This window comes from Microcaecilia unicolor, chromosome 4 (assembly GCF_901765095.1).
Source record: "Microcaecilia unicolor chromosome 4, aMicUni1.1, whole genome shotgun sequence".
Taxonomy (NCBI): domain Eukaryota; kingdom Metazoa; phylum Chordata; class Amphibia; order Gymnophiona; family Siphonopidae; genus Microcaecilia; species Microcaecilia unicolor.
Window position 1 is genome coordinate 68,335,429 of NC_044034.1, and position 15,928 is coordinate 68,351,356.

General features: G+C 44.3%; 1 protein-coding gene across 1 annotated transcript; it reads right to left on the reverse strand.

Moving 5' to 3' along the window:
* Positions 1-625: 625 nt before the first annotated feature.
* Positions 626-3,455, reverse strand: AMER2 (APC membrane recruitment protein 2). Its single transcript, XM_030199385.1, has one exon. It carries the CDS (start codon positions 3,422-3,424, stop codon positions 1,583-1,585), a length of 1,842 nt encoding a protein of 613 aa, XP_030055245.1. The 5' UTR covers positions 3,425-3,455; the 3' UTR covers positions 626-1,582.
* Positions 3,456-15,928: the final 12,473 nt, after the last annotated feature.

Sequence of the window (15,928 nt, forward strand, 5' to 3'; positions counted from 1 at the left end):
AGAGGATCTTATGCTTCAAAATATGAAAGGTGTAATAGCTGATGGATCAGTTGTACCCTCTTTCTTTACCCCATGCCATTCTGCAAACTTTGAACCTTCACAAATGGCAGTTGTTACATAGCTAGCCTGAATTTACTAGTAGATGATAAAAGAAACAAAAGCAGGATGAATATGAGAAACAGTGGGGGGAAAAACAGAAATGTTGATCAAAGTCATTAAAATTGTAGATACTTTGCTGTTCAGATCTTAGAGACTATATCATATGATACATGCCAGATTACAATTCAGCCTTGTTTTTTTGAGGAAATGTGTCTAAAGATGTTTATTTGGCCTTTTGAATAGTAAGCCTCTGCTATTATATTGCCTGGAGCATCAATCCTCCCAGTCCCTGCTCTTAACCTTCATTACAACATCCTCTTTCCATCTCGACTTTCAGATCCCTTTGCAATGCGTTTAGCCACCTATCAGCAATTTAAAATAAAAATAAAACAGGATAGGAATTTTTACCTAACCATACAAAAATATTTTGATTCTTGGTTAGAAAGTATAATAATGACAAATAATACTTATTGTTAGGAAAAAATGCTGAGCATATTTATAAATTCAGAAAATAATTTTAGTTCTAATTCACAAATAAATGCATTTTCATTTTGCCTGCAAAAAATAAATCAGTGATAATTGTTCTATGACTAATCTGCTGTAGGGCCTTTCAGGCTGCTGGTATTTGTTTTCAAATACATTATCTTATGCAAATTCAACACAGTAAATTTGTTTTTCTGGATACTTGGAGTCTGGTGGAAAAGAAGCAATTTGGCCCCTTATTAAAGTATTTATACAGGTTTGCGGTTTATATGATTTCAGTATTTGCACATCTATAAAAACAGTTACTTAAATTCTAAGTAACAACATTAGGCTGCTTTTACAAAATGTGATGCATTAGGCAAAACCTTTCTGTATCTACAGGCAAGTGTAGCGTTATATTGTACAAATGTTGATGAACTATCTACAGTGATATTTCGCAAGATTATCCCTGATCTAGATTACGCACTGAAAAAAACCCCCAATGAAGCAATATAGATAAATCTGAATATTTACCAGATGGCACATCCATCTAAAACAAGATTTTGTCCTTATAGAAATGCACCATGCTCTTTAGTATGCTTCAGCCTTTGCTTTGATCCTATGTCATTGTAAAGCAAAGGTCATTTTTTACTGCAGAAAAAGCTACATTTATTCTAGGACTCTTCTCCTGTTTCGTTCTGTTCCACTCTCCTTGAAGAATTCCTGGCACTACTTTACTGTATCAAGGAAGATGCTATGAGTTGATATAAAGTCCCTTTTTCACAAAGAACAGGGCAAAGTGACTTCTTGGTGTTCAGTGTTTAAGAAAAAAACAAGAGATAAATGCTTGACAAGTGCTTTAAAAGAAAGTTGCTGATATCAAGAATTGGGTTAGAAGTGTAGCCCTGAAACTCCTGAAAATGTTTAAAACCTCTTAGTTGCCTTGAAGGGAAAGCTTTGTTAAACAGTTCACTATAGGCACACCACAACTAGTCCATCTTCACTGTAAACTCCTTTAGAACTACTTTTTGGCAGTGTCTGCTGTTGCTTTTAGTGATGTTCCAGTCAAGGCCCTATTGCTGACTCTGCGCATGAGTACCTTAGAAACTGGAATTTTTGTTCTAGGCACCTCACTTTTCGTTGACTGTTGTTGTGTTGCCAGCGGGCTGTTGCTGCTGGTTTCTGCTCCCTGGCTGGGAGGATGTAATGGTAAATGTTTAATGCTTATGGGTATCTTGGATTCCTTGAAGCCCGACGATGTTTTAAGGGAGCACGTCGTTGCCAAGGGAACCACAGGTTTGGCACAGGGTATGCGGGATGTCTCTTCCTCAGAACGGGCTTCCCTCACGTTTTTCCCCGGATCAGCCTGAAGAGCAAGGAGAGCCTCGCCACTGTAACTGTCTCTTGCAGTGCTCTCCTTCTGCACGCTGCTGCACGTGCTGTCTACTTCAGGACCGGAACCCGGGGCGTCCCCGTCAAAGCTCTCCTCGGGGTTAGGGATGCGCTCTTGCTGTAGTTCCTTACCCCTTGTTTTCGGCTCACTTTTGCCCTCCAGCTTAACAGGAGGAGTCTGATCAAGGTCGCTTTGTTCATTATTAGGCGTTCCTGCATCGATCTCCTCAACTACACATCTGCTGGTCTCCAGCGCCAGGGAAGCGTCGGTCTCTTCTGTTTCCTTGCCTTGCCTCTCGCTGGAGGGCAACATTTGCATTAACTCCTGAAGGTAGGTGTCGTCGTCCACTCCGTCTGGGCTCGCCATCTCCTCCCCGCCCCCTTGATAGGTGACAAGGATAGGGTCCTTTCTGAAAACGGCCTTCTTGCCGGGCCCCGGGGCATTCTTCCCACCGCTGGCGCTTCCTCCCTCTTCCTCCTGATCGGCAATACTATCTCCACAGCCTGTAAGAGAGTCAAAGCTTTTCAGTGACGTGACATCGGCAAACATCAAACAAATACGATCGACCGGTCGCGCCGAGGGTGGATCAACAGGAGGGTCGGGGGCTGCACGCTCTTGACCACTATCACCACACTTGGGTTCAACAAGGGAAACAGTGTTTACTGCAATTTCACCTGTTATGGCTCCATCCTTTCCCTCCTCCTCCTCCTCCTCCTGCACGCCTGGGCCTGGCAGCTGGCACTGATTGCCCTGGTCTGCGTCCTCCTCCTCCTTCCCCGTGATTTCTTCACCGCTGTGTCCAGGCGAGGTAGACTCCTGGTTCCTCCCAGCCGCGGGCTCCTCAGGCTCGCTGCTCTCCTCATCCTTAGGGGCATCGGCGGGCTGGGGGGCAGGTTTTCGCACCTCCTCCTGGACGCACTCTAGGCTGGCGGTGAGGGAGCAGGGCAGGATGAGGTCGGGCGGGCTGTCCGAGCTCTCTTCCCCAGCCTTGGCTCTTCGGTGCCAGCGGATGCTGTGCAGGAGCCCCCTCAGTCCTTTCTTTTGTCTGGGCTCGGGGTGCTGCTGCTGCTGCTGCTTCTCCCCTCGGCCGCCCTCACACCTCGCGTTCTTCTTCAGCAGCGACAAGAAGCTGTGCGACTTGGCCACGGAGCCGGTGGCGTCGGCTGGGTCAGGCAACCGCTGCTCTCCGGTGGTGCACGGTTCCTCCTTGCCTCCGCTCTCCAGCGTCACCTCGGCGAGGCCATCGTGGGTCCGGCTCCTCACCATCCCTGTCGTTGTTGTGGTCGCTGCCGCGCCGTTGCTGCTGCCGGAGTTCTTGCCTTCGCCTTTGTTCCTCACGCCGAAGATGCTGGGCATGGTGCCGCCGCCGCCCGCTCTCCTGCGGCCGAAGAGCTTGAAGGCGGTCTTGTTCAGTTTGCCCTGGGGCTGCTCGGCGGCCGGGCTCTCGGCGCTGTCGCGCTGCAGCTCCATGTCTGAGGCGGCGGCGGCGGCGGCGTGCGCCCTGCTCCTGCTGCCGCTCTCCCGCTCGCGCCTGCAGACCCCCGCGAGACGCCCGCCGCTCGCTCTACCTCGCCGCGGCTCCCGCTCGTCTCCATGGCAACCCTGAGGAGGGGGAGCGAGCGGGGAGAGAATTGTAAGTGGCTTTAGTTCTGGGCCGGAGCCTGCACGCTGTCAGCCGTTCTTAAATCAGCCCGACCTGCCTGCCAGCAGAAAACAAAATAAAGGCTCCCCTCCGCCCCAACTAGCAGAACTTAGATAACTATACCAACCGCTTTGGGTCATTATTTGAGTTGCCAAAGCGACTGCATCTGAATTCCCCAGTTCAGATTTGTTGCCGCTGGACACGCATTGTCAAATTGGAAGGCTTCGAATATATCTCTAATTAATCTTATCAGATTGTCGTTCAGTTAACCGTATCCTGTCCACGGGCAAGAACTAGGATGTGCAAAGGCTAGAAATGGCACCGATAGCTGCGTGAACTCCCTTTTATGGCTCGCAAGGACACCTCTCAATTCCAAGCACCTAAGAGAACTTTAAAACATTTTGATGCCTAAACGAATAAAATCGTAATAATTGCATTTTCGGCCACTAATCTCCTGCTGTTTTATTCTAGGTAAATTTGATTAATATTGGTAGAATGACCAGTGGCGTACCTAGGGTAGTTGACACCCAGGGCTGGTCATTTTTTAACACCCCCTCCAAAATCCAGTACTGGGCATACTGAGAATAAAAAACAATCAGGACCTATAGAGCAATTCTACCATACCATAAGCAGTAATTTCTAGGAGTCACACAAGGAAAAGGAAAGCATCTTAAACACTACAGTGAGCACTAGAACATCAATTCACCTATTGTAAAACGAAACCAGACAGAATAGTACAGATCCTCGATCCTGCACAGTCAATGCCAACTGAAAGCCATGTCTTTTTCACAAACACAGATACACCCTAATCCACTATAGAATAAGTAATCATAAACTTTCTATTTAGACAAAAATTAAACTGAACCCCCAATGCCAGACTCTGCATACAATGCAACACCACAGAAACTGTCCCCTAGTACTGTGCAAAATATAAAGACAGCAGATGTAAATTTGAAAAAAACTAACAAGTACCAATCACCACTTTACAAATTAACAAATAGAAATAAAACAAAATTAATGTAACTCACCTTGAGCTACTACTGAAAAAGGTGTGAGCAAAATCTAAATAAATAAATATAAAAAAATAACATAATACCATTTTATTGGACTAATACATTTAGCTTTCAGAGGCCAAAACCTCCTTCCTCAGGTCAATACAGTATAGTTCTGTTACAGTATCCTATCCTGACCTGAGGAAGGGGGTTTTGTTCTCTGAAAGTTAGTCAAAATGTATTAAAATTAGTCCAAGAAAAAGATTGCCTTATTTCCAAGTTCTATTTATAAACATTTATTAACACAGCTACAATAATACTACTTTATCCTAAAGCAAAAAAATAAAAAATATATATTTTATTTACAGTTTGTTGTCTCTGGATTCTGCTTTCCTCATTTTCTTTTCATTGTCTTCCTTCCATCCAGCATCTATCTTCGCTCTCTCCCTGCCATCCAGTATCTGCCTTCTCTCTCTCCCTGCCATCCAGTGTCTGCCTTCTCTCTCTCCCTGGATGCAGTGTCTGCCCTCTCTCTCCTGTCCCCTCCATCCAATGTCTGCCCTCTCTCCCTGTCCCTTCCATCCACAGTCTGTCCTCTCTCTCCCTTCCATCTAGCGTCTGCCCTCTATCTCTGCCCCTTCCATCCACCATCTGCCCCTGTCTGCCCTCTCTCTCTCGACTTTCCATCCACTGTCTGCTATTTCTCTCTGCCCCTTCGATCCACCATTTGCCCTCCCTCTCCTATCCATCCAGGGTCTACCCTCCCTCTCGCTCACCCTTCCATCCAGGATCTGTCCCCTCTCTCTCTCTCTCTCTCTCTCTCTCTCTCTCTGCCTCCTCTTTTCAGCCCCCAGTTCCAGCCCCATTATTCCACCTGCCCCTAGCTCTAGCCCCACTATCCCATCAGTCCCCAGTTTCAGCCCCAGCCCTTTTCTCCCACCAGTCCTGAGCTTCAGCCCCAGCCACTTCTCCCTGTCCCCTTTTCAGCCCCCAATCCCCACAGTTTCAGCCCCCAGTTCCAGTACTAGCCCCCTTATCCCACCTACCCTCCTTTTCAGCCCCCAGTTCCAGTCCCCTTCATCCACATGGCTTGCATTAGGGCCCCCCTTTTCAGCTCCAGCCCCATTCTCTCACCTGCCCTCCTTTTCAGCCCCAGATCCATCCTCCCACCTGCCTGTGCCCCAGGCATGGCCCCATTCTCCCTCCTGCCCCCTTCTCAGACCCCAGTTCCAGCTCCAGGCCCCTTCTTCCATCTGAACCCCCTGACCCAGTCCCCACCTGCCTACCCTCAGCTCCATCAACAGCCCTCTTCTCTCTGCCACCCGGCACCCTGCCTTTAAAAAAAATCTCTGAAGTGGCGGTGCAGCGCCTCGCATCTGCATGTAAAAGAAGCGGATTGCCTCGTCAGGCCTTCCCTCACTGTGTCCCACCCTCCTCTGATATAACTTACTATTTCTGTGAGGGCAGGACATAGTGAGGGAAGGCCTGTCGAGGCGATCCGCTTCTTTTACACGCAGACAGAGGCATTTGCTGCAGAACATTTCAACAACACCGATGATGATACAGACTCTGAAAATTTTCCTTCTAACGCTGAACAAGATAATGGTTGAGATACTATGAAGTACTGATGCCATAAACTTCTATTTTTTAATAAGAACTGTTTTATTCTGACAATTTGGAAGCTAATTTTTGCTATAGATCTGTTCAATGCCTCCTTATAAGGTATATTACCAAAAGTACCTATGGGGACTTCACTAAATGCTTCTTGTAGTAAAAGCTATTTTTTGTCATCATTTTGTGAGTTGCGCCTCCTCCACAGCGACCTTTAAATGTAGTGACTAGAAAGCACTTGCACATACCCACAGGAAACCCCATTTTAGATAGAATGTAGAAATAGGAATTAAGGTGTCCAGATTGGTATATGTCAAGTTCTGCTAGTATTTTAGAAAAGGACCTGCTGATGTAGAGTCTTTTCTCAAATACATGCAGGAATGGACATGTATGTGCCAGCTAAATGCAGTGCGAGCATCATTTTGCAAGAGTCAACATGTAAAATATCAACAGGGCCAACATAGCAATATACATATTTAAGTGCTGATACTTATACATGTATGTTGGTACTGCAGAACATACATGTTTAAGTGCCAAAATATAGATGTGTATGTGTTCCACTTTAGTAACCTACATATTTACATGTAATTGATTAATAACAGAACCCACAATCATTCAGCAGAATCATTTGAGGAGGAAATGAATAGGGGAATAAAGGAGGCAACCTCCCCTAATTGTTCTTGAAGAGCACTACCCAAACCGAGCACCTTCAAAAAAAAAATGGACATCACAGGGAGCAGCTGTAAATCTCAACATTCAGAATGGTGAGTATGGATGTGCATAAGTACATAAGTACTGCCACACTGTTTCTAACAGTGGCCAATCCAGGTCACAAATACCTGGCAAGATCCCAATAAAGTTCAATACATTTTATGCTGCTTATCCCAGAAATAAGCAGTGGATTTTCCCCAAGCCATTTTTTAATAATGGTCTATGGACTTTTCCTTTAGGAAGCTGTCCAAACCTATTTTAAACCCCACTAAGCTAACCGCCTTTACCATATTCTCTGGCAACGAATTCCAGATAATTACCCATTGAGTGAAGAAAAATTTTCTCCGATTCGTTTTAAATTTACTACTTTGTAGCTTCATCTCATGCCCCCTAGTCCTAGTATTTTTTGAAAGAGTAAACAAACGATTCATGTCTACCCATTCTACTCCACTCATTATTTTATAGACCTCTATCATATCTCTCCTCAGCTGTCTTTTCTCCAAGCTGAAGAGTCCTAGCTGCTTCAGCCTTTCCTTATAGGGAAGTCATCCCATCCTCTTTATCATTTTCATCACCATTCTCTGTACCTTTTCTAATTCCACTGTATCTTTTTTGAGATGCAGTGACCAGAATTGAACACAATATTCAAGGTGCGGTCGCACCATAGACTGATACAAAGGCATTATAACATCCTCATTTTTGTTTTCCATTCCTTTTCTAATAATACCTAACATTCTATTTGCTTTCTTAGCCACCGCAGCACACTGAGCAGAGGGTTTCAATGTATTATCAACGATGACGCTTAGATCCCTTTCTTGGTCGGTGACTCCTAATGTGGAACCTTGCATTACGTAGCTATAATTTGGGTTCCTCTTTCCCACATGCATCACTTTGCACTTGCTCACATTAAACATCATCTGCCATTTAAAATGCTCAGTCTTCCAGTCTCTAAAGGTCCTCTTCTAATTTTTCACAATCCTCTTGCGATTTAACAACTTTTAATAACTTTGTGTCGTCAGCAAATTTAATAACTCGCTAATTACTCCCATCTCTAGATCATTTATAGATATGTTAAAAAGCAGCGGTCTCAGCACAGACCCCTGAGGAACCTCACTACCCTTCTCCATTGAGAACACTGACCATTTAACCCAACTCTCTGTTTTCTTTTAACTAGTTTTTAATCCACAATAGGACACTACCTCCTATTCCATGACTCTCCAATTTCTTCTGGAGTCTTTCATGAGGTACTTTGTCAAATGCCTTTTGAAAATCCAGATACACAATATTAACTAGCTCACCTTTATCCACAGGTTCTGGAGACCGCACCCTTGGAAAGATATAAACAGGATGGAGTCGGTCCAGAGGGCGGCTATGAAATTAGTAAGTGGTCTTGAATGCAAAAATTATAGGGACAGGCTTATGAACCTCAACATGTATACGCTGGAAGAGAGGAGGGAGAGAGGAGACATGATAGAAACGTTTAAATATCTCAAGGGCATTTATGTACAGGAAGAGAGCCTTTTCAAATGAAGGAGAGCTCTGGAATGAGGGGGCATATGACAAAGTTAAGAGGGAACAGGCTTAGGAGTAACCTAAGGAAGTATTATTTCACAGAAAGGGTGGTGGAGGCATGGAATGGCCTCCCAGTGGAGGTGGTGGAGTCAAGGACTGTTCCAGAATTTTAAAAGGCATGGGATAAACATGTGAGATCGCTTAGGAACAGGAAGAATTAGGGGTTACAGAGGATGGACAGATTGGATGGGTCATATGGCCTTTATCTGCCGTCATGTTTCTATGTTTCTATGTTTGTTCACCCTTTCAAAGAAATGTAATAGATTGGTGAGGCAAGATTTCCCTTCACTAAATCCATGTTGGCTTTGTCTCATTAATCCATGCTTTTGAATATGCTTTGCATTGCCCTTCTGAAAAACGAAATTCATGTGTAGATTTTGACCTCACCCAATCTACGCCCCCTTGCTACAGGCTTGTGTTCATGAATCATCTGTAAATCCTGGCTTTCAAAAATCAGGGTTTCTACATCAATTTGATATGCTAGTGCAAATGCCAGTATTTGCTCATGCAAATTGTGAATAAGGTTTCTAAAATAACCACCTTAAGGTCAGCTCTGAAATCTATTATATACTGAAGGAATATTCTTTTCAAACTAATCATGAGGCTTAGATAAATCTTGAAAGAAAGAATCTTCTTAGTGCTGGGCATACACTAGCCAGATGTGCTCTGTGTGTAGAGACCAAAGGGAGAGATTTAATCCTTATTATTAATACGTTAGCAAATTAACTCGGTGCACATAAGGACTCTGCAGATTAGTTTCAGTGCTGTTGAATGTGGCTACACAGACTTGGTAAGAGGGAGCATCTTAGCCAACACTCCTTGGCACTGGCTATATCCAGACTCTGATTCCATATTAGCTGGGTTCTGAAGCAGTGGCATACCAAGGGGGGGGGGGGGGGGCGGTCCACCCCGGGTGCACGCCGCTGGGGGGTGCCGCGGCGTGCGCCTGCTCCTCTGAGTTCGCTAAACTTCACTTGTTCGCTGCAGCTCCCTCTGCCCCGGAACAGGTTACTTCCTGTTCCGGGGCAGAGGGAGCTGCAGCGAATGAACGAAGTTTAGTGAACTTGGAGGAGCAGGCGCGCGCCACGGCACCCCCCCCCCCCCAGCGGCGTGCACCTGGGGGGAGGGGTGTCATTTCACTGGAGGGGGGGAGGTGTCATCTAGCGGGGGGGCACGCTGCACCCGGGGGGGCGCATCGGCGCTCCGCCCCGGGTGTCATCCAGGCCAGGAACGACACTGCTCTGAAGGGAGTCACCATTTATTGTCCCTAGCAGAGGAGTGTCACTGTGATCTAGGCTGGATTAGTTAACTCTTTAACTAAACTCTAAGGAACCCTTTTACCAAGCTGTAGCAAAAGTTGTTTTTTACGCGCACTGAGGCTCCCTTTTACCAAAGTGGGTAAAAGGTAGCTCTTTCTTTTCTTCAGGAAATGGCACTTGCCACATGGCCATTTTGGGGGGAGCCCTTAGCGTCACCCATTGAGGTGGTGGTAAGGGCTCCCACGCTAACCCCGTGGTAACCGGGCAGCATGCGGTACTGCCCGATTACTGCTGGGTAGACACTGGTGCTACAAATGGTTTTTTGGCACCCGATATGACACCACGCTGGGGGTGGGAACTACGGCCGAACTGCAGCAGTAGCCAGTGGTACTTCCTTTTTAGCAAGCAGTAAGCCTGCATTGGGCTTACCGCCGCTTTGTAAAAGGGTCCTTAATTTAGCTCTTTACACACCTTTGAGACCTCTAAGATCATCTCAAGGAGCATCACTATCTGTCCCCTCATCAAAGGAAATCCCGCCAGCGAGCCTTCTCAGGAGTGGCCCCCACACTCTACTTCAGGAAGCAGGTAAGAGCCTGGCTCTTCTCCCAAGCCTTTAATACATAGGGTGACTATACACCCATTATGCACATGGACTAGCTTGCTATACCCATTGTAACTTAGGCCAGTTCCTTATATATTGATTAACTGTCCCTGCACTTGGCCCCTCAACTATATGGTAAGAAGTATTGTAAAAAAGCATTAGTATCATAGCAATGTTGTTTGAATGTTCTAATTGTGTGCTTATTAGATATTCCATCTCTATTTTGCTTAGATCATATTTCTCTGTTATTTGAATTTCAGTGCTGTTAAATGTGTAGTCCTATTATTAGGTCTCAATTTCCTGCTTTCAAGTTTTCCTCTTTCATTATGTCTCTGTCTTTACTTGTTCATTTTACTATTGTTATGTTGTTAACAAAATTGTAAGTTTGATAGTAAACTGTATCAAAAAAGGCAAAGATCTGCCACAGAAATAGCAAACCAAAAGAAAAAAGCAGATCAAAAAAGACAAAAAAATGGAACAGGAGGGTAACAGAAGAAGTGGTTTATTACAATTTACCCGACGTGGCCCTAAAAGTAGTCATACAACATAGCATTGCTAAGACTGCTGAGTAAGCTTGGGAAGCACTTATATAAGGTGGTTGTATGACTACTTTTAGGGGGTTCACTTTGCTTTTTACCCCTACTAGTTTTTTGTACCCCTGACGCAGCCTGAGGGCAAAACGTGGCCACATTGGGTAACTTGTAATAAACCACTTCTTCTGTTACCCTCCTGTTCCATTTTTTTGTCCTTTTTGATCTGCTTTTTTTCTTTTGGTTTATTAAACTGTATCTACTGTACACTGCCTTGGGTGAATCTCTTCATAAATGTGGTTAATAAATCCCAATAAATACTTAAATAAAAATAATATAGACCCCTAGACACAGTATCTTCAGCACTTCCTGCCCTCCACACACACAGGAATGACAGGACTTCACACCCCTAAGTTAACACTCCCACTCCAATAGAAGAACCATGACATGGGCATGGTGACTCCAGATATAACCCCAAGCCCAAAGATCGAGAGCTTCTGTGCCTTGATCTTCACCCTAGGCATCTTCCTTTCTAAACAGTACCTAGCTGACCTACTGGAAAATCCATCCCTGACTACAATGGATAGGCTGATATGAGAGAGGAATTTAAATATAGAGGCATAGGAGCCAGCTGTGTGGGTGCTGAGCACCCTCAATATTGAGCAAGCTCCTTCATTGTGTCCAGGGAGGGGTAAATGTTATTGTGTTTGGCATCAACAATCATTTTGAAATGTTGGTATCTTCATTCACAACCACCTAAAGGTGTTTTCCCTCCATACATAGGCTTAGAAAAGAAGGGGCCTAGGGTAAATATCCAGTAAGAGGAAACTGCTGGATCAAGCAAAGATTTCCAGCTTTGGAAAAAATCTCTAAAGGTGTCTTTTTGACCTAGCATTCTCTTCCTCCTCCTCTACCTTTGGGCTTCCAGCTTAATCAGAACCAGGGCTGGGACCAGGCAGATCTATCTGTAACTACTTGAGTATTTTACTCTGTTTTGTAACCCCTGCCAGATCATTTAATTTAAATGTTGCAGTGACAGCCTGGCTGGGGCTATGCAACAGGGGTCATTCTAGACTCAGGGCCCTGCAATCGTGCCCTAAATAGGTATTGCAGTGAATAGATGAGTAGCCCAATGGTAATTAGCAGCAGGCTGAGAACCAGGGAAGCCATAATTCAAATCTCACTGACATGCCTTGCAATTTTGGGCAAGTCACTTAACCTTAGGTACAAACTTAGATTGTAAGCCCTCCAGGGACAAGGAAATAATTCTGTATCTGAATGTAATTTGCTATGAACTACTCTGGAAAAGCAAGGGCTTATCCAAACATTGTATGAAAATAAATTTAAACAAACAGTGTCGATACCTCATTAATCTAAAATGTAGGATTTGGAGATCTGGTATATATGTTGTGACTGGCCAGGAGTGTTTCCATGGAGGAGTGGCCTAGTGGTTAGGGTGGTGGACTTTGGTCCTAGGGAACTGAGGAACTGAGTTCGATTCCCACTTCAGGCACAGGCAGCTCCTTGTGACTCTGGGCAAGTCACTTAACCCTCCATTGCCCCATGTAAGCTGCATTGAGCCTGCCATGAGTGGGAAAGTGCGGGGTACAAATGTAACAAAAAAAAATAACACAGGCAGCTGTGTAGGAAGTACTGTGGCCACTGATGCAAACAGCAAAGATGATCCCGCTCCAATGAAGCAAATGGCTGCACAGGAAGGACTACACTGGAGCTTACTTCTGCACTTGTCATTACAACAAAGTGCTGGGGTGACAAAAGTAAGCACCAGTGTCAGGCTGAGGGAGGTGTGCACTGTTGCTGTCCTTCCTTCATCCTAGCTTGCCATCCTTGTCAGCTGCATACCTTGGCTCTGAACCTAGGTTCATAGGAATCAACTCTTCAAAATGATTAGGGGTACTAAACCCAATGGGAATTACCCCTCTCTGGCAGTGGCGTAGCCAGACCTGAGATTTTGGGTGGGCCCAGAGCTAATATGGGTGGGCACTATATAGATAGATAGATAGATAGATAGATAGATAGATAGATAGAGAGACATGACAACGTCTACCCTCCCCCCCAATCCAGAAGCCCACTACCAGACCACAGCCATCATTTTAATTACAAAAGAGTAATCAAAATGCTGGCAGGTCATGGTGGTGGGCTTCGGGGTGGGCTCTTCACTGCAGGGCAAAAAAAGGTATATTTTAATCATTAAATATATACATTTTTTGCCCTAGGCAGCAGTAAAGTGCTTACCCCACCCAGAAATTCCACAACAATAAATTTTAATAGTGCCCAGGCCCCAGCTAGTTTAATAAAAAAAAAAAAATACATGATGATTATGTTATGATGAAAAAAAAATTTACAATTTTATTACCTGCTGGCTGCTGGGCTGGGCTGCTGCTTACCTTGGCAGTAAAGTTAGGACTCAAAGGAGACACTGAAACTCGATTCTGGAATGATTCTCAGCTTTTCCCAAGCCAATTCCCATGTCCAGGAAGGGCCAGGCTGAGGCTCGCCTCGCACCTACGTGCGTGCGTGCGTGCGTGCACGTGCAGCTATTTTTTTTAGCCTGCCCTCCCCTGTGCCGGTGTGCCCTCAGAATGCTACGAGGCATGAGCGAGCGGACGGAGCGAGAGTGAGGCTGACCACGCACAGCCACGTCTAGTCACAGCGCTGCTCGCTACCGCGTAGGATAGATGATATCCGGAAATCATCATGGAAAACAACTACAATGCGGGGCGGCCCTGCATTCCCGAAGGTAGGAACTAGGGTGTCTAGGCGCAGCGGGCTGATGTTGTCTGAGCCTGATCAGCTGAGCCTGAGTGAGCGAGACGGGTGCCCAGCTGCCCGCAACGTGGTACGCTAGGCTGCTGCTGTGCGCTTGGGTGGTGGGCGGGCCTGAGTGACAAAATCGGGCTGGAGTCTCTGTCGGAGCCTGATCAGCTGAGCCAGAGCGGGTGCAGGTGCCATCCCTGCCGTGCTGCTGCTGCTGCTGCAACTGTGTGCGCACTTGGGTGGGCGGGCCTGGGCCCACCCAGGCCCACCCGTAGCTACGCCCCTGCTCTCTGGACACAATCAATGAGTTTGTTCAATATTGGGGGTGCTCAAGCACCCACAGAGCTGGCACCTATGCCTAGGTTGAAAGGTTTGGTATCCAAATCTCCTGCATGAATATGAGAACATTCTGTATTGTGATCTGCCTCTGACATGGATATAAAGATGCCTGAATCCACAACTGTGTACTATTTATTCAATAACGTTTGAGGGGGAAAAAAAGACATTTTCTGAGGGGACCTCATTTTCTCTGCTTCCCCCCCCCCCCCCCCATCCATTCTATATACCCCTAGCCCTCTGTAAGTTTCCATTAACAACTCTGTTTGTGCCACAGATAAATCAGTGATGGTTCAATTCAAACTTGTTATGTAGACACATATCACACACACAAAAGACATAAGATTTACTGCATGTAATTTTTTTTTTTATTATTGTGTAGTGTCAGGAATAGTTTGTATTGTGCCCTGTTACACTGCAGGTATTGTGTTGGGACCATGCTATCTGGGACATGCACACATCATCCTCTTCATTAGGCCTATCTCTTGTGATACATAAAAAGAAGAGATACAACTTGGCACACTTACCATTCATTACAGTATTCTACAATTATGTTGAAGTGAGCTGTTTTCATCACAAACTTGAATGTGCCTACAATTCATGAATACATTAACATCATATCAATGTAATGTATTATTATTAAAGACCAACACATGAATTTAGAGGATTTCTAATTTTACAACCTGTCTGGATTATTTCTAGGGAATTGATGGCAACTGATCTGCCTCATTTTATGCAGCAAAAGGGATGTTATTAACAGATTAAAAAAACAAGATTAAGAATCTGTCTTTGCATTATAATATGCTGCATGCAACAGCCTAATAAATAAGTAAAACCTTCTGGGTTTTTTTTTTCAGTTTTCCCCTTCTCTAATTTAATTACAGTAGTAATTTGCTTGGTGTGCTAGGTAGAAATAGTTTATTTAAAGTACCTTGTGCACATGGGCATTCATAGCCTACAAAAAACAAGGACATTACTAAGCTGCAGTAAAACTTGCACTTTTGCTACAGCTGATTTTACTGCGCAAATTAATCTCCGTATCACAGTTAAGTGACTTGCACGGTAAATTGTATTTTGTATTGCTGCATTCTTTATTATGCATAATGAGCTGCTTTGCATACATTTGCAGGGGAAATGTTGTATTGAAAACAGTAGCTTATAAAGCCTCTGAGAGACTTGAAAAAAGTTTTGTGCTGAGGGCCGGATGATTAAACATTTGTATTAGTGTTGGAGAAACTATTGAGAAGTTCCTTATTTATTTATTTATTATTACATTTATATCCCATATTTTCCCACTGATTGCAGGCTCAAAGTGGCTTACATAAATCTGTAGTAGGGCTACAGTGCAATGAAAAGCAATTATATAAATTGAGAATAAGATAGGAAGTAACTATTAAACAGCAATATTCAAGAGATAATAACATACATAGATAAGTGTTACTGTTTAATTATATTTGAATACTGATGCAGAGTGGTGATATAAGTTGAATATACAGGACAAGTCACATAAAAAAGTAAGATATATATATATAAAGGTTTATCTTACTGAGAGTTTAGGAGTTAATTGGACCAAATGATGTTTACAATGTTGCAGCACTCATTAGTTAGCTACCTTACCATTAATGTGTGACTGATAGTCTTTTTTCTATACATAGAGGTGACTGCTGACAATTAGTTTCTTTAATAATAATAAAAAATTATATATCTTTTAAATTATTTTTTCTGTTGTGAGATTTTGATTTTGTACATTTGCATGTTTGGCATCTCATACTGATCTAAAAACAATACATTAAGGTCAAATAACACATAATTTTGCCATTTACTACTACTACTACTTAACATTTCTAGAGCACTACTAGGGTTACGCAGCGCTGTACAAATTAACAAAGAAGGACGGTCCCTGCTCAAAGGAGCTTACAATCTAAAGGACGAAATGTCAAGT

Coding starts and splice junctions, on each gene's coding strand:
- AMER2 (XM_030199385.1), bottom strand. CDS start 3,424: ATGGAGCTGCAGCGCGACAGCGCCGAGAGCCCGGCCGCCGAGCAGCCC.